Here is a 23,030-nt window from a genome sequence, read left to right as displayed (position 1 = left end):
GCCACCTTATTGGCAGATCGGCACCACGTGACGGAGGCGGAGCTACGATGACGCGAAGAGGGAGGAGCCAGGACGCCGCTCGTGAGCCCGGACACAGCCAGCAGAAGATTCTTATCTGCGCAAGCGTCGACTGTTGCAGCGACCAGAGAAGAAGGCTTCAGTTGTTGCCATGGAGACGGGGACGCCAGCGCCGGAGGGGGTAAGTGTATAACTTCTGTATGGCTCATATTTAATGCATGATGTATATTACAAAGTGCATTAATATGGCCATACAGAAGTGTATAACCTCACTTGCTTTCACGGGACAACCCCTTTAAGCGAGCTGGGCTCACCCCACAGACCAATGACATACATATACATAGTTGGTCATTAAAGGGGTAAAGCTGGCCATGCAGGTTGACAGCTGTTCCTTTCAACCCCGCCACCCACATATACCTGCACATTTGGCTCAGGCAAGTGTACATATGTACTGCATAACCTGCCAGACACCTCTGTCAACAGCTTATCTCCCTAAGAACAAAAGGACATGTTATCAGGTGGTTGGCTAGTCCTGGTGAAATCATGTGTATGGGCACCTTAAATCCAAGTGTCTTATCAAGCTTTTCATGAAGAATGCAGCAGTACACTAACAATACTACACGCCTGTTATCTATCGGTACAGCTGTATATCTACATGTCAGATCAGGACAGTCCTGCATGTACAGAGGTACAGTTTCCACGTGAACAATCCCTGTAAATACTTTCTTTGTACTGTGCTATAAAATATTTAACAGGTAATCAATAAGTATCTAGAGTGCGGATGAAAGCGCTATTCCCACAATGACTGTCAGGGACCTTTCACACGGGACGCAATCAAATTCGCAGTCATTGAATTCCACATCAAAATTCACAAGTCTAACTGCGGATTCTTATGTAGAATTGCACGCAGGCTTCAACACATTTTCAATTCCACATCAAAATCCGGAGATAGCCTGCAGACCTTAGTGCGCACTTGACCGCAGCTTGCAGTGTGTCGTGCGGCCTATTCCGCCTGTGTGAAAGGTCCCTTAGAGAACTTGATGAAGAAATGCCTAAACATATTTTGGAGGATACTATATCAGGCCTGTGAATAGCTTAGCCCAGGTCTGACCTTTTAATTACTTTTTAGCGGATTACTTGAAATTAGACTTTAAACATGAGAACAGTACCTCTCTATTATAGCAGACTTACTGAAATGAAAGAAAACCTCTCCCCAAGCCAGCCGCCTTCACAGGCTTCCCACACACAGGCGAGCGCAATATGGGGCTGTCAAACGCTGGCCCGATATCACGCTTGCCAACGTGCAATTTACCCGCGGATGCGAGGTATTTTTCTTTACACCTTAAGAACGCAGCACTTTATTTCCCGTTTTCGTTTTTTCCTCCCCACTTCTAAAAAATCATAACTCTTATTTATCCATCGGCGTCACAGTATGAGGACTTGTTTTTTTGCGGAACGAGTTGTATTTTTCAATGGTACTTGTTAATATACCATCTAATGTACTGGAAAACTTTTGAAAAATTTTAAGTGGAGTGAAATCGAAAAACAAAAAAAATTCCTCCATACATACACAATGCAGTAAAAATGACCTGATAACATTATTCTATAGGTCAGTACGATTACTATGATACCAATAGGGAAACATGGTCAAAAAAAAAGAAATAAATAAAAACAGAAAAAAATTTAAAAATCGCAAAGATAAGCCATGTAGCGATTTACAAATCTTGCAACATCGCATAATAGAAAACATCGCAGATGGAAATAAAGCCATTAAAAATCATGGGTTTCATGATGCTGCGTTTTCTCACACCGCTCAAAAAAAAAAAAATAAAAATTGCACAATTTACTCACCAGTGTGAAGGCGGCCTTACCATTTACCGCATAGATCCGTAAGTAGGTGGAGAAAGATGATTAAAGGGGTTTTCTTACTCCATTTGCCCGCCTTTGTACCCTCTCAAGCCCTGATCTGAAGTACCACTGCCCCAAGCTGTCCACAATATTCCATGTGTGGTCTGACCAGTGACTTGCACAGAGTAAGAACAATGCTCTGGTCATGTGCCCCATGACCTCTGTTGATGAATACTGTTCTCTTGTGCTAATTACTTTACATGGTTTTGTGTCATCTGCAAATATTGATATTGTATCCCTCCACAGCGTTGTTAATAAATATATTAAAAAGAAGCACATCATAAAAGACATTTTTTTCCTTCCAAAGTTTACTGCGCCTTCACTGAGAGCTCAGCAGGAATGATAAGAGGATCTGTAACCATAGAAAGTCAAATTACACGGAGACCTCCTATCAGCGACATGTAAATATTTAGCCGCCCGCGCTGAAAGCCAGCCATACACACGGCAATGTCCCGATTGCTTTGGCTGTTTGCCACAAAAACCGTCCGTCATGGAACACAGTTGACTTGATGTCTACAGCTGCTTTCACACCTGCGTTTGGGCTCAGTTCAGGGTTTCCATATATATGTTCTGTTTTTGGAGAAGAGGAACTGAAATAAAATGGAAAAAAAGACCTTTTCCCCCAAATAATAATAAAAAAAAAAAGACCGGAAATCAAGCGGAAAGGCGTCTGTTTGCTTCCATCCCGCTAGGTTGGATGGAAAAATGCAGCAGTCTGCAAAATTATTTTTCCATCAAAAACCCTGAAACCTAATAGAACGGAAGCAAACAGAAGCCTTTTCGCTTGATTTCAATGGGGTTTCCAAAAAACTGAAATCAAACGGAACGGCTTCTGTGGTGCGACGCTACCGCCGGCCCCATTGAAAACAAATCTCGCACAATTTTCTTGGCCGTGTGGGAACGGCCTGTAGGACGCTGCCTATTTTGGCCTTAACGATCTATGCATTTAATTACCGACGTGATGCTGAGTTTGTTTTTTCATGACATATTGTAGTTTCTGTAAATGGTAAATTTTCATCAATACATTTTGGCTTTATTAATAAAACAAAATTAAAAAATATTCTGAAAAGGTGGAAAAATTTGTAAATTTAAACTCCGGATGAAGCAAACAAGTGTCAATCATGACGAATTTCAACACATTCACTTTATAAGACGCACTGACTCCCCGCACCCCCACTCTGGGGGGAAGACAAGCGCGTCTTACAAAGCACCAAATTCAGTAGTTAACAATTAAAAGGGTTGTCTCGCGAAAGCAAGTGGGGTTAAGCACTTCTGTATGGCCATATTAAAGGAGATGTCCCGAGGCAGCAAGTGGGTCTATACACTTCTGTATGGCCATAATAATGCACTTTGTAATGTACATTGTGCATTAATTATGAGCCATACAGAAGTTATAAGAAGTTTTATACTTACCTGCTCCGTTGCTGGCGTCCTCGTCTCCATGGTGCCGACTAATTTTTGGCCTCCGATGGCCAAATTAGCCGCGCTTGCGCAGTCCGGGTCTTCAGCTTTCTTCTATGGAGCCGCTCGTGCCAGAGAGGGGCTCCGTGTAGCTCCGCCCCGTCACGTGCCGATTCCAGCCAATCAGGAGGCTGGAATCGGCAGTGGACCGCACAGAAGAGCTGCGGTCCACGGAAGCAGAGGATCCCGGCGGCCATCTTCAGCGGTAAGTATTGAAGTCACCGGACCGCCGGGATTCAGGTAAGCGCTGTGCGGGTGGTTTTTTTAACCCCTGCATCGGGGTTGTCTCGCGCCGAACGGGGGGGGGGGTTAAAAAAAAAAAAACCCGTTTCGGCGCGGGACATCTCCTTTAATGCACTTTGTAATATACATCGTGCATTAAATATGAGCCATACAGAAGTTATTCACTTACCTTCCCTGCGCTGGCGTCCCCGTCTCCATGGCTCCGTCTAACTTCAGCGTCTAATCACCCGATTAGACGCGCTTGTGCAGAAGGGTCTTCTGCCTTCGGGTCTGTCCGGCAGCAGTGGCGTTCTGGCTCCGCCCCTTCTACGCGTCATCGCGTAGCTCCGTCCTGTCACGTGTGCCGATTCCAGTCTCCTGATTGGCTGGAATCGGCACATGTGATGGGGTGGGGCTACACGATGATGCGTAGAAGGGGGCAGAGCCAGAACGCCGCCCGTGCCGGACCGAGCAGAAGGGGAGAAGACCGCACAGCGCAAGCGCGTCTAAAAAAGCAAGAAGACAGTGAAATTAGACGGAGCCATGGAGACGGGGACGCCAGCAACGGAGCAGGTAAGTGAATAACTTCTGTATGGCTCATATTTAATGCACGATGTATATTACAAAGTGCATTAATATGGCCATACAGAAGTGCTGAACCCCACTTGCTTTCGCGAGACAACCCCTTTAACATTTACTACTTTTTATTGCCATAATTTTTAAGCGGTCTTTTTTTTAGTATATACGGTAAGTTTAGCAGTAATTATTCACATTTACTAGCAAATTTCAAACAATGATTTTTTTAGGAACCAATTCAATTCCTACTTGGATAGAGATTATATATATATTATATATATATATATATATATATATATTATATATATATATATATATATATATATATATATATATATATATATATATATATATATATATTTTACCAGAAAACCCACATGAATTACCCCATTTTAAAAAACTACACCCCTCAGAGTATTCAGCATTTAGGCCGGCTGCACACAAGCGTGACGGGCTCCACCGCGGAATATTCACGGCGACCCCCACAGACCCCATACTTACCAGCGGATCCGGTGTCTTCGCTCCCGCATGACACTTCCCCGCCCACCGCGTCATGTGACGCGACGGCGGTAGGCGGGAAAGCGTTTTCATGCTATCTCCTGCTGTGTTACAGCGGGAGCTAGCGTGAACGGACGGCTTCCATTGACTGCAATGGAAGCCGTCAGCGCGTACACCCGCGGCAAATAGAGCATGCCGCGGGTGAGGACGGGAGATTTCACGGTGCGGAATTCCGCGGTGGAATTCCGCACTGTGTGCCCTGAGCTATTAGGTTCAATAGAACCTAATAGCTGCGGGCAACGCAGCGGATTTTCGCCGCGAATTACACGGCGGTAATCTGTTCGTGGGAAGGAGGCCTTAGGAAGTTTATTAACCCTTTAGATGTTTCACAGGAATTAAAGAAAAGTCAATCAGATATTGGAACAGTTTCATTTTTTTGTGTTTTTTTGCAGATTTTCAATTTAAAACCATTTTTTTTACAACACATCAGGAGTTGGCAGAGAAAGAAAACTCACAATGTATTACCCGGATCCTGCAGTTTTTAGAAATGCCCCATATGTGGATGTAAACTCCTGTTTAGGCACATGGTGGGCTCAGAAGGGAAGGAGCGCTATTTGGCTTTTAGAATGTAGATTTTGCTGGAATCATTTTCAGACCCCATGTTGTATTTGTAGCACCTGAGGTATCAGTACATTTGAAACCCCCAAGAACTGACATTCATCAAAGAGTGAGGGAATTCATCAAAGAGTGAGTGTTCTGACCTCATTAGTGTTTGGCAAATTTTTTAATATTTTAATCTGAAAGCTAAAAATTCCAATTTTCTGGTAATACTTGCCATGGACTAAAGAAAAAAAGCAATTACGATGTGTTACCGAACTTCTCCTGAGCACAGAAATGCCTCATATGTGCATGTGAACTGCTGTTTGGGCACATGGCAGGACTCAGAAGAGAAGGAGCGGCATGTGGCTTTATGTATAAGCTGTGCGGAGTACATCAGGGTAAATCATATAATGGTGGTTCAATGCAATAATACAATTAAAATCCCAGAGACGTGTGGTATATTTTGAAGCAATCCTTTATGCACAGACGGGTTGTGTGGGGCACGTTTCACAGTAATAAATTGTGTCCCTCCATATCCCTCCTTGTTAGACTCTGAACCTTTTTTGGATTCTTCCCTTCTTACCAGTGGATGGAATTTCACTAAAAAAGTGTTGCCCTGCTACAATACGTTGCCTCATTTCCAGAAGGACTGGGCTCCCCCCCTTCCTGATCCTCAAATATTAGGGCTTTGATGACCTCCTTGAATTCAAGAAAGTTGCCCCTCTGGCTGGCATCGATATAGCACGTAGGCAATATACAGCACCACCTGTATGATGTGCATCGCCAGCTTTTATAAAACAACCTTGTTTTCCGTATGACATTGTACGGCCCGAGTACTTGATCAGACAGGTCTAATGTAGCTATTGTAGTTAAGGAAGCGGCCTGGCTTGGGGGTCTCTGTACTGGTACCTTGTACTGGGAAGGGGGTACTTCTATGGCCGTGTACTGTGGTCAATATAAGGACATCTCTCTTGCCCTAACACTTGACACACAATATGTTGTCACTACATAGTGCCCGCTCTCACCCCTTAGGAGAATTTGCCCAAGCAGTGACTTAGGAAGGCTTTTCTGTTTTTTTTCTAGCAGTGTTACATGCCACAGTATTTCTGAAAGCGAGGGTCTGGAATAGGGAACACTGGTGTAAAAAGTATCCAGGTACAGATGGTAACCCTGGACAAGCAGTGGGTACAGTAATTGCCATAGTGGGGGGAAAGTTTGGGGGCTCAATTTTTGTGTCCTTCACTTCATAAACCCTGAACGTATGGGTGTACCCTGATGTACTCTCGCACAGCTTGTATATATTTACACCATACTGTGTCCTCTGATACTGACGGAATCTAAGCCTTCCTTTGAAATGTACCAGGGACTCATCTACTGAAATGTTTTTCTCAGGGGTGTATGCCTGGGCAAACTTATCATTAAAATGCTATATTATCCGCCTGATTTTATATAAGTGATCATAATTGGGGTCATTGCTGGGTGGGCACTGCGTATTGTTATAAGGCAGGAATTTTATGATCACTTCACAACTCGTGTTTGACATAGCCATGCAGAACATTGGGGTATGGTATAAAATATCCATGCTCTGGTAGGCCCTAATGCTTGGCTTCTTTACTAGCCCCGTACATAATACAGGCTGTAAAGTACATAAGGAAGCGGCCATGGACTGCAGGGATGAAGCATGCCTTGAAGGCTAACAAAGGGCTGCAACCGCCAGTCTGGGGTTAAATTTGAATAAGGCCTCATGTCTACTAGCAAAATTGAATTGGGGATTCCGCTGCAGAATCCGCATTCAATTTTGCACATTGGGAATCATTGGCCATCCGCAGTCAAGTATATTGAAATTTGCACCTGCGTATGGCATTTTAATGGATTTGCGTTTCCTCATGTGCGGGAGAAAAAACGCAGCATGCTCCATTTTCTGCGGGTGTCCCGAGCAGACGGCTCCCGCAGGCTTCCATAGAAGCCTATGGAAGCCGTCCAGTCCCGCGGTACACCCGCAGCTGAATTTCTACTCTCCGGCGCGGGAGAGCAGGAGTTCAAAAAGAAGGGGAAAAAAAGTGCAAGGCACATGCGCGCCGCACACTGCCGGCGTGCCGAGCACATCCGCCGGGCAGAGGGAAAAAAGATCCGGCCGTGATGGACGGGAACCTGCAGAGTCCAGACAGGTGAGCTAAATTTTTTTTTCAGGCCTCATGTCTGCGGGAAAGGAGGGTCCCGCTGCGGGATTCTGCATGGAGAATCCACGCTGGCCTGAATTTCCTAGTGGACATGAGGCCTAAAAGGGGTGTTAAAAAGTAAAAAGGGAGAAAAATGGGAGGGGTGGCATAGTCTGCAGAAGGACATCAGTACATGCAGTCTAAGGAGAATCTAACGTTCCTCTGTGTATACATATTTTATTCCTTGGTTCCTCTGAAGTAAATATTACTTCATGAAAATTTTCAGTGCGAACAACAGGTAAAACACCTGCACCAAATTAACTTGGGGGAAGTCGGGTATATAAGCTAGTACTATATAAGTTTATAATGCATCTTAAAAAAGCATTTTTATTGGTTGGGTGACCACTAGGGATGAGCGAGTACCGTATTTTCCGGACTATAAGGCGCACATAAAATGCTGAGAATTTCTCAGAAATAGAAAGTGCGCCTTATAATCCGGTGCGCCTTATATATGAACCCGACAGTCCAGGTGCTCCCCGACTTGCGAACAGGTTCCGTTCCGGGAGCCCGTTCGCAAGTCCGTTTTGTTCGCAAGTCAAACAAGTAGTAGTATGGAGCGGGATCGCGGGTGGATCCTGCTCCATACAACGTCGGGTGCCGGCTGTTCTTACAGCGGGCACCCGGCGGCAGCAGTTCCGACGAGCCGCGCCGCTTGTCAGAACTGTTAACACTTTAAATACCGCTCTGACAGCGGTATTTAAAGTGTTAACAGTTCTAACGAGCGGCGCGGCTCATCAGAACTGCTGCCGCCGGGTGCCCGCTGTAAGAACAGCCTGCAACCGATGTTCAGGGGGCCCGTACAGCGTCCCACGATGAGATCGCGGGACGCTGTGCGGTTGCTAGGCAGCCGGGGACCTCCTGAAAGGCCCCAGGGCTGTCTATGCAGAGTGCCCATCTAGCGCACGACTTGCTAGGCGCTCTGCATAGACAGCCCTAGGGCCTTTCAGAAGGCCCCTGGCTGCCTAGCAACCGCGATCTGACCGGACAGGCTTCTATCAGGCTTGATAGAAGCCTCTCCGGCCCCTGCACAGCACTAATGTGCTGCGCCTTATAATCCAGTGCGCCTTATATATGAAACAAGATTGCTTATAATCCGGTGCGCCTTATAGTCCGGAAAATACGGTATACTCGCTAAGGCACTACTCGCTCGAGTAATGTGCCTTAGCCGAGTATCTCCCTGCTCGTCCCGAAAGACTCGGGTACCGCCGCGGGGCGGGGAGCTGCGGGGGGAAGAGCAGGAAGGAACGGAGGGGAGATCTCTCTCCCTCTCTCCCGCCCGCTCTCCCCTGCTCCCCGCCACAACTCACCTGTCAGCTGCGGCGGCCCCCGAATCTTTAGGGACGAGCAGGGAGATACTCGGCTAAGGCACATTACTCGAGCGAGTAGTGCCTTAGCGAGTATACTCGCTCATCCCTAGTGACCACAGAACACTGGGGAATAACTGGGAAGGGATGGCCATGGGATGAGGTCGGAAACACAGCAGGAACTGTATTTTCTTTTTCTTTGCACATTGACAGATACGCTGACACTAAATGGGCTAACCACAAACTACACTAGACCGACCACGGGATGGGTAACTCAGACGGGAACGAAAACGCAGCAGGAACTTTTTTTTTTTTTTTACACTGACAGATATGCTGATATTACGCTACACGGACCATGGGATGGTTGACTACAGGACAGGGAAACAGGGACAGGCACACAACTGAAATTTTTTCAGTTGATTAGCCTGATGAAACCTGTGGCTATGAAAGAAGGATCCCAGACAGTTAGGATATGAGGCTGTTATCTCTTCAAGTGGCTCCTCCTTTAGTCAGGGGATTTACCACCAAAATGCCCCCTTTTCTCACCTAGCTGGTGAGTTTACGATCAAGTTAGCAACAGCAAGAGGCTATGGTCAAGCCTTGACCTATGAGCTGGTGTTCCTGGGGAAGGACTCGTAGTAGCAGGTAGGTCATTGGGCTAAGTAATTCATGTCACCTACCTGCTGGTGTGTTTATAAGTGGTCCTAGGGGTAGTAAAGCTGACAGCTCCATAAGACCTCTGAAGGTGTCCTGTTGTATCTGGCATTATGACAGCAGCAGATCCATTGAAGGGGCGGTCTAGCAGTGAGAACATTCTTTTTTTAAAACAGCTTAGAATGGTTTAACCCCTTAGTGACCACCCGATCATGTTTTTACGTCCTGCCGCTGCAGGACGTGTATAGAGGGAGATAGCGCTGCTATCTTCCTCCATACATCGCAGGTGTCAGCTGTTCATTACAGCTGACACCTGCGGGCAACAGCCCCGTTTCGCAGCGCGGCCTTTAAATCCCCCGAACAATCCCGTACCCCTCCCCCAGTGGTGAGATTGGGGAAGCCGTGCAGGTGTCATGGCAGATGGGGTCCTTCCGAAAGACCCCAGGGCTGTCATAGCGGAATGCCCGTGGGGTGACTTGATAGGCTGCCTGTCAGAATGCAGTATGATGTAACGCTATGGCATTACACCATACTGCATAAGCGATCTAAGCATCGCTATTTCTGGTCCCACCGGAGGACTAAAAGAAAAAGTAAAAATAAGAATAAAGTTTTATTAATTATATAAAAAAAAAAAATTTACAAAAATTCACATACCCCCTTTTGCCATATTTACAATAAAAAAATCTAAATAATAAAACAAAAATACATATTTGGTATCGCTGCGTACGTGAAAGTCCGATCTATCAAACTAATGCATTATTTACTACGCATGGTGAACATCGTCCGAAAAAAAATGCGCTTTTTTGGTCACCCTGTTGCCAAGAAAAAAATCGAATAAAAAGCGATCAAAAAGTCCTATGTATTCCAAAATGGTACCAACGAAAACAACAGGATGTACCACACAAAATGAGCCCTCGCACAACTATATTGACAGAAAAATAAAAAAGTTATTGTGCGCCGAAGATGGAGACAGAAAATAATTTTAAAAAATTAAATATCTTTAAAAAAAAATATATAAGTAGTACAGAAAAAAACCTATACAAGTTTGGTATCCTAGTAATCGTAATGACCCATAGAATAAAGTTATCATGTGACTTTTGTTGCAATTTGTGCGTCGTAGAAACAAGACGCACTGAAATATGGCGAAATGTCTATTCTTTTCCATTTCACTCCACTTAGAGTTTTTTAAAGTTTTTCAGTACATTTTATGGTACATTAAATAGCACCATTGAAAAATACAACTCGGCCTGCAAAATAAAAAACCTAATACAGCGACGTCGATGGATAAATAAAGGAGTTACGATTTTTTAAAAGAGGGGAGGAAAAAACGAAAATGGAGAGAAAAAAAATTTTTTTTTAAAAAGGGTGGTGACTAAGGGGTTAAAATAAAACCACTCTCAAGCATAGGTCTACTGTCCACAGGCAATATGTCACTGCGTTATCCGCTGCGATAATCCGGCCGCGGGTAACGCGGTGATTGCTTTCCATAGACTTAAATATGGAAAGCGCAGTCTGATGTCCATGAGTGGAAAATCATAGCGATTCTCCGCTCGTGGGATTCAAATCACGGCATGCTGCGATTTGCCATGATTCTCCGCGGTGAGCCTATCTATCGGATAGGCTTACCGCGGAGACCTGTCATTTCTTCTATCATTAAAAGTTTTTCTGGACTATGCTCCCCCTGCGGATTCAGGTTGCAGAGGTTGCCATCTTTTCCCACAAACATTCACAAAGGAGACCTGCTTGCTGTTTCCTAAACTTCGTTCCATTTAACCAACTGACCACGGTTAGGCCGTTTTCACACGGTCGAGAAAATCTCACAAGATTTGTGCGTTGCGGGACACACAAATCGCGCATGAACATGAACCCCATTTTTTTTGAATGGGGTCATACACATAAGCGATTTTTTTCCCACATCGCTTCGCAGTTCGATGTGGGAAACAAATCACGGCACGTCCTATCCTTGGGTATGCCATCGCCTCACCCATTGTTTTCAATGGGGCCGGCAGCAGCATCGCATTGAAAACAATGGAAGAAACTCCGCAATCCTCTGCCGTAGAAGTCATTGAAGTGATGCAAAGCAGTTATGAGATAAAAACGCCTTGCACCCGTGGGGCAATCTCACCCGCATGAAGTTAGCATTAGTCACACAATTAGATGGAACATGATCGGCAGTACAGAAACTAGTGGGAAAGCAGAAGGACTTGGAATCAAATCGGGGCTGCAAGGCGCAATATCCTGCTGAAAGGGGCCACTGCCACTAGGTAATACCATTGCCATGAAGGGATGTATGTGGTCTGCAGCAGTGTGTAGGTAGGTGGTACGTGTCAAAGTAACACCTACATGAATGCCAGGACTGAATGCAGTCTCCGAGAGTAGCATAAGGTAGTGACATGCATGACATGTCTGCCTTATATATCTCTGAAGCAGTTAATCAGAAACCTACAGTTTATCAGTAGCAGCACACACAGAGGACTACGAGAAGTAGTTTTGGATATCCAAGAGCTGCAGCTAGCCACCCCCGCCCCACAGTTCATGATTGACAGCTGTTTCTATGCACAATAATAGGGAGACAGCTGTCAATCAGTGGCTGGATATGTGGTGGATTGGGCTAGCATGCAGCTCATGAATATAAAAGACTACTTCCTGTAGTCCTCTGTGAGCGCTACTACTGATAAAATGTAAATTGCCATCAAACTACTTAACAGAGATACAGGACAGACATATTCAAAGCTGTAAATCAGTATGCCTCTCACTGCCTTAGGCGGATCTCAGAAACAGATTCCCTTTAGGGTTTCTGAGTAGAACATTCATCAGAGCATCACACTGCCTCTGCCAGCTTGCCTTCTTCCTGTAGACCATCTTGGCACCATCTTATCTTCAGGCAAGAGACACATTCGCACCAGGCTGCCCACATGTAAAAGAAAACACGAGTCATCAGATTGGGCCATCTTTCTCCATTGCTGCATGGTGTAGTTATAGTGTTCACATGCCCATTGCTGGCGCTTTTGGAGAAAGCAGCGGTCACCATGGGATTCTGACCAGACTGCGGCTTCGATGCACCGTACGTTCTGACACCTTTCTCTCACAGATGGCATTAATCTTTTCACCAATTTGGGTTTCTGTAGACGGGTTAGACTTTACACTCAATGCAGTTCAATGAGCCTTGGGTGCCCTTGTTCAACGATTGCCCACCTTTGGACCAATTTTGGTAGGTACTAACCAATACATATCACGAACATCCCACCACATTCGCCATTTTGGAGATGCTCAGACGAACTGTTTATCATCCCAATGTGTCACCTGACAAAGTCGCTCAGATCCTTATGATAGTCCAGTCTTTCCTGCTTCTAGCACCCAACATCCCACCACTTGATGGGTATCAATACTACAAGATAATCAATGTGGTACACTTCACCGGTCAGTTTTTTTCACACAAGTGAAAAAAAAAAAAGCACTGTTTACGTATGTATTCCTATTGTCCTATATCGGTATAGCAGTCTAACACAGGATAGCGCAGACCACCGATTTCCCCATAGTCATGTATGGATGTGAAAGCTGGACTGCGAAAACAGCGGATAGAATGAGGATTGATGCGTTTGAGCTGTAGTACTGGCGAAAGCTGCTTTGTATACCCTGGATGGCGAGAGTAACAGAAAGTAACCTATAAGACCCGATATATCACTGGAGGACAAGATGACCCGGCTCAGGCTCACGGATTTTGGCCATGTAATACTTGGATAGATCAGTGGCAGAAGAAGACCCTGCCAAAGGACACGATGTCTGGTACTGTCAGACCTGATACTGGCATGGATATCACACAAATGAAAGAAGCAGTGCAAAACCAAAAAACATGGAGGGAGCTCGCCTTTAGGGTCGCCGAGGGTTGTGAACAACTAAACGGGTAACAATAACAACAACTGCCCTACAACTAGCATCTGGCATAGCGTTTTTGCTTTAAAAAATGCCTGGAAGAATAGCACTGAAAATGACATTTTTCCAAATGATTCTGTGTGTGAAACCACCCTTGGAGTAACACTGTAGTATTACCAGAAAAATGCACTAAAGTGCTATTGAGATCACATCTGGAATTTTGTGTTCAGTTCCGGAGGTCTCACCTACAGAAAGACATTGATATAATCAAACGAATTACAGGGCTACAAAAATGGTGGAAGGTCTCAGGAACAAAACTAATCAGGAAGACTTAAGGAACTTAGGGCTCATTCATACAGGTGTATTGTCACCACATATTATGTACGCATATTTTCCTGTGCAACACACGGTGAATGGAAGCAATTGAAGTGCTCTACTTCTCTGCATTTAATAGGGAGCCATGAAAGGCTGCATTTTGAAATGGTGCCCCTTCGTAAAGCCTGCGAAAAGACAGCGTCTCATATAGAGCCCCATTCTGCACAGAGCAGGGGATTTAAAAGAAAAAAAAATAAGTCACACTGCACATGTCCGTGACGTCAGTGCCTATCGCAGTCCCTACGCGATCTCTGCCAGCAGAGCATAGTGGCTGCGATGAGTACAACTCTATACTCATACACCCGTGTGAATGAGACCTAAATCTGTATAGCCTTGGGAAAGAAGGGAGAGGGGGGACATGATCGTTACCTTTAAATATGTTAAAGGTATAAACAAAGTTCAGGAGGGAAATGTTTTTATGAGGAAACTAAACACTAGAACAAGGGGGGAAAAACATGAGATTAGTTAGAGAGAAGATCAAAAGCAATGTCAGGATATATTATTTTACTGATAGATTAGTTATCGCTTGGAATAAACGTCTAGCAGATGTGGTTGGAAAAATCAACAAAAATTGGATTTAACCCTTTCCTCACCGCATCATCTAAATATACCTCATGCAGTCAAGTGGGGGTATGAAGCAGTCTCCAGAGTGAAACCAAATAAAGAAGTATTGTAGTAAACTGTACAAGGAATCAAATTTTTTTTTTTAAAGTTAAGACCAAAAGTTAAAAAAAAAAAAATAAAAAACTTTTTACAATTCTTCCCCCCCCCCCAAAAAAAAATCTAAACAAAAACAAAGTAAAACAATTGATATTGACATATATGTAAAAGTTAATACTCTCACAATATAGCAACAAATAGCAATTTTAAAAAAAAGTTTTTATATTTTTTAAAAGTAGTAAAACACAAAATTGTATATCTTTGGTTTAACCGGAATAATCATATTAAACCACATAATAAAATAAAAGTCATTTTTATATCACATTGAAGGCAGTAAAAACAGAAGCCAGAAAAAAATGGTGCAATTGTGTTTTTCCATTTAATGTCACTTAAAAGTTTTTAAGGTTTTTCAATATATTATATAGTGCAATAAAAAAAACACGTCTTTATACGGCTATTTTTCTGTAAAAATTAAAAGTTAGGGCTCAGAGAAGACAGGGAACGAAAAAATGAAAATGAGAGGCAAAACAAATCTCAGATCTGGAAAGGGTTAAGTATGCCTTGGATAAACATAGCGATCCTAGGAGGAAAATAAACAGGAAATAATATTAGGGCAGCTTAAATGGACCTTTTTTTTCTGCCATCAATCTTTTATGTTTTTATGTTAGAAAAGCATATTTTTACTACCTTTTCAAACTACAAACCTACAAAAAACAAACCGATAGCCCAGAATACAAAAAGTTGTATTTGTAACAGCTAACAATAGTTACTGGTCCTAAAGGCTCCGAATAACCTCGGCCTGAACTCGGTAAGGACAGCGCGGCTCTCTTTTTTGCAGCGAACAATTCTCTAATCATCCCCTTTGTATATAAGAAGAAAAAGTTGCAACAGAGTCAGCGGACGTTCCTCTTTGTGTCCTTTACCCAATAGCATGGCAAAGAATTTCTTCACAACACAAACTACAGAGATCGGTTTATGTAACTGCCTAAAAAGCAACTTTGTGAAGGGAGTTTCATGTTACTTTCTCAGCAGAACGATCCGTTGTGTCATGGCCACGGAAATGCTGGCTTCCCTGCGAGGTTCCACCCCACACAAGCACAATACTGTCATTCCAGGTCCACACGGGGCAGAACAGTTACCAGAGAGGTGCCGAACCACAATCAGCTGTTATATGGTACAACTGGTAGAAAGGAAGGTCCCTTAGGCCCCTCTCACATTTTCTCCACACTAGCGGGTTTTTTTCGCTGCGATTTCTCTGCGTTTTTTTCCCCCAAATGTCAATAGAACTTTCTAATGTTAAAATCGCATCGCACCAAAATCGCAAACTTGAGATTTTTGTGCGATGCAATTTTAACATTAGAAAGTCCCATTGACATTTGGAAAAAAAACGCAGCGAAAAAAAAAAAAACAACGCTAGTAGGTAAAAGCCCTAACGCTGCGTTTTAGGTGCAGTGCTAAACGCTGTCAATCACTACCATTGATTTCAATGGGGCTTCTCAGACACACGTTAGGCCTCCCTCACACAGATGTTTTTGTACAGCGTTTAGCCTTACAGCGCTCCCATTCATTTCAATGGGGCTGTTCACACAAGTGTCAAAACGCTGCGCTTTGACAAGGCTGCATGTTCTATCATTGGCAGTTTTCAGCTGTGCGACGACCATTTAAAAGAGTGGACAGTGGTTTCAGCGCTGCTGAAAACGTGACACAACTTTAAGGCCGGGCTCATACGAGCGGGTTGGAAGACCAGCAGATGATCGCGGAAACTAATTGCATATGATCGCGTATGCGTGCGGTTTTCCACACGGCTGTACACGTATAGACAACATACCGTCCGTGCAGAAGAAAGATCACAAGAGGGAATGACATCAGAAAGTAGCCCAATATCACTCAGGCGACATTGTCTTGTGCTACCACGGTGAGAGCTCTCCCCTCTCTATCATACGAACCCATGCCCATACGCAATGTTAATTGTGTTTGCACTGCAGATCGATGGCATCCATAGAGATCAATGGAGCTTATATACAGAATCTGCAGTAAAATAGAGCATGCTGTGATTTTTATTCCGCTCACAAAATCCACGTTTTCTACCCGCAAGTGTGAGCGAAACTTCGAAAATCAATGTTTTTCAATGCCCACGTATCGTCCTTGTGGACAGCGATTGCCGAGTCTGCAATTCAAATCCGCTTGTGTGAGACCCCCCCCTAACTGGTGTAATAACGAGAAAACTGACCTCCAATGTGTGAAAGTATTAATGGATAGGGAGGCGGCATTTTTTGGTGGAGGAGACGTTTTAAGCAGTCATTTTGAACCCTGGGATATTGAATTCAGCTCCGGTTTTTCAAATGAGAAGAGAGTGATGTGATATATCAATCGTGGCTAGGATTTAATGAGAAACACTGGAAGCATCAGTTTTGCCCTATCTTCAGTTGTTTAGGAATTAAGCAAGGACACATTTGGTGAATTGAGTTGGGCATCCGGGGCCTTTTTCATTGAAGAATCACTTAGCAATAAGAAGCACCTCCAGATATTACAAGATACCATATTCCCATTAGTGCTCAATGGAAGCAGTGAGTTGTCACATCATCTGCAACAGAATGGCGTACCTCCGCACTTTGCTGTGGCTGTACACAGATGGCTGGATGTGCCATTGCCTGGGCAGTGGATTGGGCATGGAGGTCCAGTCAAATGGCCGTCTAGGGCTTTTATCTCTAGGGCCAGTTAAAGTTTCTTGTGTATGCGGAATAATACACAATATGGTTCACCTGAAGCAGTGAATCCTACAGTGCTGTGAAGAAACATCACCGGCAGTTCTTCATCACGTTCAAGAATACTGGATTAATCGTTTAACCATGTGCATCCGGCAGAACGATGGAGACTTTGAACACTCCATGTAAAGCACGTTGTGGAACTTTGGCCTTAATTAATTCCTAAACATGTAAAGATAGGGCAAAAGTGACACTTCCAGTGCGTTTCTGAGTAAATTCTAGCCAAGAGTTATATATCAAATAACCACCTTCTCATCTGAAAACTTGAGCCGAATTCAATATGGCCGGGTTCAAAATGATATTTCACTGCGTTACCCGTGGGTAATGCAGTGCACGCTTTCCATAGGATAACTATGGAAAGCACAGCCCGATGTACACAAGCGGAAAATCGCTGTACTCCGCTATGGTTCCCCCTGCGGCCGCTGCAGAGGGGAACGCTGTCACTCTCCTCCCGGCTGTCATAGCTGGCCGATCAGCAGCAGCCGCAGCTTCAGGGCCGGCCCCGCTTCCAGCAGCATGTGTATGGGGCCAGGAGGATGAGGCAGGAGGTCAAGCTCAAAAGCGCACGTCTGCAGCAGCCAATCAGCCGCTGGAGGTGTGTCCTTCAACTCAGGACTGCCAAATCGTCTCTCCACCCATTAGTCTGGTGGAGACATAATGTACCAGAACCACCTAGGACAAATATGTACCGTACCTACATGCTATACTCCTTTTTAATCAGCTATATATATTTTCCCTTGTTTGCTTCATTTTGGAAGCACAGTTGAAAAACTTTGCATGTTTCTTAGCAATTAAGGAGGCTAAGGGTGGGTTCCCACAGGGTGAAATCCCGTCGGAAATCTCACGGTTTGGCCGTAGCGAAAAAACGTGAGATTTCCGCTGGGAAAGCCTTGCTTCCAAACCCGCGGCACTTAGCCGTGGGTTTTAGAGCAGCTTGGCCGCATACTTTTATGGGAGCTTCGGCCGCAACGGAAAAGAGCGCAGCTGCAACGGAAAGAAAAATTGACATGCTGCAGCCGAGGAATCCGTGCCGCAGCACCGGCTTCTGCCGGCTTTACCGCGGCGGATTAGCCATCCCATGTGGATGAGATTTTCGACAAATCTCGTCCACATGGCTGGCTAATCCCGGGATTAGCGGCCGCAGGCGGATGTGCCGCAGCGAAATTCCGGACGGAATTCCCGCAGCAAATCCACCCTGTGTGAACCCAGTCTTAGGCTGCTTTTACACGGGGGACAATATCTCACGATTTTCTGACATGTAGGTGAAGCCCAAGCTTCCCAATGGGTTCCTTCACTTTCGTGATGTTTTCTCTGATGCTACGTTGCGAGAAACAAAATTTGCGGTATGCTCTATATTTGAGCGACACTTTTTTTTCGCCCTATGGAGCCTCCTTGTTTATCACATTGCATCTCTCAAACCAGCGATTTTCGTGTGATGTGATACATCTTCCTACACCTAAAATAAGCCCTAGCTGCATTCTTTGAAAAAAAAAAGGAGTACTTACCTAGCAACCTTAGTCCACCCATTGCATTGTTTCTCTGTGCGCTGCATTGATAGGCTGAGCAGCGCTAGATGAATTAATCAGAGTCCCGCGACCAGGAAGTGATGTCCTGTGGGTGAACGAGGACTGAAGGATTCACCGCGGAGCTCCGGACAGCAGCAGGAGGACCCGGTCCAAGCCTGGTAAAGTATGTATGTATACCCGGTCCAAGCCAGGTAAGTATACCTTTTTTTTTCAGGGAATGCAGCTAAGGCTTTTTTTAGGGCAAGGGCTTAACCAGAGGAACACAGCTGCGATATCGCCACAGTTTTGTAGCAGCAATATCACTGCCGCCGGTATGAAAGAGGCCTTAGGCCGCTCTTACGCTTGCAACTTTTTACAGCAATTTGCGCGTTTTAGCGCTTTTTAACATCCCTCATCACCTATCATAATGATGGAGTACATTAAAAAGCACTGTCAAACGTGTTAAAAAACGCCGCTCCAAATCACAATTTAATGCCGCAGTTTCGAGCGGGGTTTATCTGAACGCACATGTTCAGCGGCCTTAGTAATTTAACATTTTTTGCACTTCTGCTGTATATTGTGTTACATTTTCATTTAGATACAATGTATTTAGGATTAAATTAATTGATGTAATAAATTAATGTAAGGGTACGTTCACACATAGCGAAACTGGCGCAGATTTCCCACTGTGTATAATCTGCACCCCAATCTGTGTCCGGTTCTGCATTACCCCACTGGTGCAGACGTCACCCCTACATTGGAAAGGGTGAAATCAGTTGTCGATCTACGCTAAAAACCTTTTCAAAATCAACACAAATACTGTGAATTTTAACACAGATTTTGGTGCCGATCAGCACGAAACTTGCTATGTGTGAACGCACCCTTAAAAATGTGTTTTTGTTTTTTTCCGCATAAATTAATAAAAATAGGCCCTACACTATACAATCCGCTATAATAACAATATAGTATAGGTGATTGTAATAGAAGAGGCTAATTTGGGGTAAATGTGTGGAAAGGGTTTATTTCAAGTCACTATGGTATTTTAAGGTACCATTACACAGGATGATTAGCATCTGAATAACCGCTAGAAACAGCAACTGTCGTTCGTACACTCCGATGTATGAGTGCTAGTCGCCTTGTATAAAGGTAGCGTTACACCGTATCTCTTTATCTCTCCTCCAATCTCACATTGACAGAAGAGCGTGGAGAGAGAAGGAGACAGATGCAGTCGTGCTGGGACATGGTTGTTGCTTTCCTGGCCAGTCCTGTGATTAGCGATCACTAATTACGCCATCAGGACCTGAACCAATCAGGTCCCGATGACAGCACCTGTATCACAGGCTGTTAGTAATAGTCTGTTTAGGTGTTTTATCTGCTGTGGAAGGGCTGCGATCACCCGCTGACAGCAGAACTTAAATTTACATCGCTGCTGCACAGAACCCAGGCAGCAGCGACATAAATTTACTTTGTATAGTCGTGAAGTGGTTAATTTTTTGATACTGGAAATTTCAAAATTATTCCATAGACTAGTTACCTGCAAAAATAGCCCCTGTCACATTCTGCTAATCCCCTGCTGCGTTATTGGTCGTGGCGAGACACACAAAGCTCACATGGAAATACAATCCATTATTTGCAATAGGTGTATTTACAGGTGCGACATATTTGTCTCTCCTAGCGACGCTTCGAGATAGAAAAATCACAGCATGTGATATTTTTGGGGCAATATCGCCCCTTATTTTCTATAGGAACAATGAAAAAAAACTGCATCACATTTACGCGTCGCTGCGATTTTCATGTCAGTGCGATTTCATTTTTAAGTTTCCCTATTGGAACCACGTGATAAAATGCGTGTGAAGATGCGGTTTTCTCACAAAACGTATAGCAATTGCAGGTTTACCCGTGTAATATTGATCGGAGTTCCTCGGACTGATATAGCGCTTGTATGTATGAATCCAGCCTGAAGTAGTCTGTGAGCGGGTCGGGATTTCCTTTCCAGCACTCTACTATATGACGGTTTTTATGCCATCTTGTTGGTCCCAAATACAGCAGCAACCACACGACGTCGCAGGAAACAATCACTATCCTGCAGACTATGAAGACTCTGGTTAAGGTCCAATGCACACGGGCGTATCTGCACTGCGAGCGTTCACCTCCAGATCCCGCAGCAAATGCCACCCATAAACGTGCGATGCAAAACACTTTTCCATGCCCACGAGCAGAAATCAACTGTGATTTTCTGCTCACGGCAGAGAATCGCAGCAAGTTCTTTTCTAGTGCGAGCCTCGCACATGGATGGCGTCTACTGCAGTCAACGGAAGCCGTCCCACGGCAAGTTGCAGCAAATCCGCGTCATCATCGGCACGTCATTCTCTGCGCTGGGCATGTGCGGAGCACAGGGAAGACGACAACTTACAGCTAGGTAGATGTCATCGCCGGGGCACAGGGTCTGATTCCGCTGTGAGATCTCGCAGTCGGAATCCGACCCGGCCGTGGGCAGTTGGCCTAAAGGGGTTGTCCAGGACCTAAAAAAATGGTGTAAAATAAAGAAAAAAATGTCTGCTTCCTCCGGCAGCTCCCCATGGAGCCCTACCACCTGCTGCTTGTAACCCGCAACATCCGATAGATTCCTGAAGAAGCTTTACAGTAAAAAGGATACATTCTAGTATGCTATCAGCGGCGCGGTCACGTGACACACGCATGTGACTGCTCATCCAATCACAGGCTATGGAAGAATCACAGCTAAAGCTGACTGCCAGAACTGCTTTGTGCACAATGCGAGGGCCCCTTCGCACGGATGTACACGCAATTGCGCACGCTTCAGTGTAACGTAGAAGCGATATGAACAAGGTGCATCTGCGTGGGTTATGTATTTACTGTATATGTGGCGCACACAGGGCAGGGACATTACCACGCCCCGATTTAAAAGACTATTTAGCCTAATGAGTGCCACGTTTGGTTTTTCCTAACAAAATTGCGCAGCGCTGGCTATTTGCGCACGTATTAAGTGTGCATTTGTGCACTTCTCATAGACTTCTATGGGCGCACGAAAATAGAGCATGCTGCGGTTTCTTTTTTCATGCACGCAAATCATAGAAATGAGAATGCAGCCGCTGAAATTAATTCTATTCCCTGCGTATTGCGCGTGCAGATACGTCCGTGTGCAGCAGCCGTAAAGCACAGGACTGCCCTTTGGCCTCCTCTGGGCGGTGGGAGCGGGGGCTCCAGCGCTGGACGAGGTGAATATATTACTTTTTTTTCTTCATTTTACACCATTTTTAGCTGGCACAGTTTTTAAAACCCCGCAGAAGCCCTTTAAACCGACAGTCGGGATTTGATATCTATTTCTGCAGTGGGTAATTACTGCAGAGATCAGCATGGCTAGCAGCGGGCAGTACCCAGAAGATGGGCTGGCACATCCCCGATGCCCAGTCACCTGGAGATGCTAACTGTGCCCACTGTTAAAGCTTTGCCCCATTACCAAAAAAGTGCCCTGACATGTCAACACTGTGCCACCATACTGGCTGGTGGTGACAATACAAAGTCTTCTCTCGTGCCCATTCCAGTCTACGAGCAGTCGGGGGAGATCACCCTGTGATTGGCATGCAGCCGTCTGGTGGCATTGGGTTGCTGCAGCTAATCTGCCAGCTCAGGTAACATGGGGTGGAGCTGCGGGCACGCTGGCACAGTAACTGACATGCCCTATTCGTGCCCTGCAGCTGCTCCTCGTCACTCCGCACGTGTTGCCTCTCTGCAGTTGGCACACACCTGGATACATAGAGCCGCTTACCAGAAGAAGAGCTTGGAGCAGAAGTTGGCAGTCTGCAGCGGGTTGGCTTTGCCCTCCTTGTGTGTGTGCTCCATGCTCAGCACCGCCTCGTGCCCGCAGTCTCCACTGTCCGCGTCCTCATCAGGACCCCCCAGCTGGAGGACCACGCAGAGGGCACTGGAACTACACTGCAACCTACTCCGGCTGCACTCACTGCCAGCCGCACTGGCTCCGCCCACCGCTTCCTCTGCGGTCTCCCATTGGACGGAGGGCTGTGAGTGGCACACGGCTCGCCGGAATCAGCCAATAAGAAGGAGGCGGCAACACATGAGCGGGGAGCAGCTCCTCGTGTAGTGTGCGGCTCGGTCATGCTGGCGGCTGCTGGGGGATGTGTGGGGCGCTCTCGTCCTCCTAAGCCGGGAGCCTGCTCACCTTATTTTCCCAGCAGCTGCCCCGGGGTCGGCAGCTCCCTGCCGCATGTATGCATCAGCAGTACAGACCAGTGTCCCAGCAGCTCCCTGCCGCACATGTGCATCTGTAATAGGGACCAGTGTCCCAGCAGCAGCCCTGGGGTCAGCAGCTCCCTGCCGCACATGTGCATCTGTAATAGGGACCAGTGTCCCAGC

At 45.4% G+C, this 23,030-nt stretch overlaps 1 protein-coding gene across 1 annotated transcript in view; it reads right to left on the bottom strand.

Moving 5' to 3' along the window:
* The window catches only part of ABCC4 (ATP binding cassette subfamily C member 4 (PEL blood group)), a 250,307-nt gene extending 227,702 nt beyond the window's left edge, over positions 1–22,605 (bottom strand). The window contains exon 1 of the mRNA XM_066580593.1: positions 22,426–22,605. Within this exon, the coding sequence (XP_066436690.1) occupies positions 22,426–22,499 (74 nt within the window). The 5' untranslated portion in view covers positions 22,500–22,605. The remainder of the gene's footprint in view (positions 1–22,425) is intronic.
* Between the last annotated feature and the right edge of the window lie 425 nt (positions 22,606–23,030).

Source organism: Eleutherodactylus coqui, chromosome 1, assembly GCF_035609145.1.
Source record: "Eleutherodactylus coqui strain aEleCoq1 chromosome 1, aEleCoq1.hap1, whole genome shotgun sequence".
Taxonomy (NCBI): Eukaryota; Metazoa; Chordata; class Amphibia; order Anura; family Eleutherodactylidae; genus Eleutherodactylus; species Eleutherodactylus coqui.
This window is presented reverse-complemented; position numbering and strand designations above follow the sequence as displayed.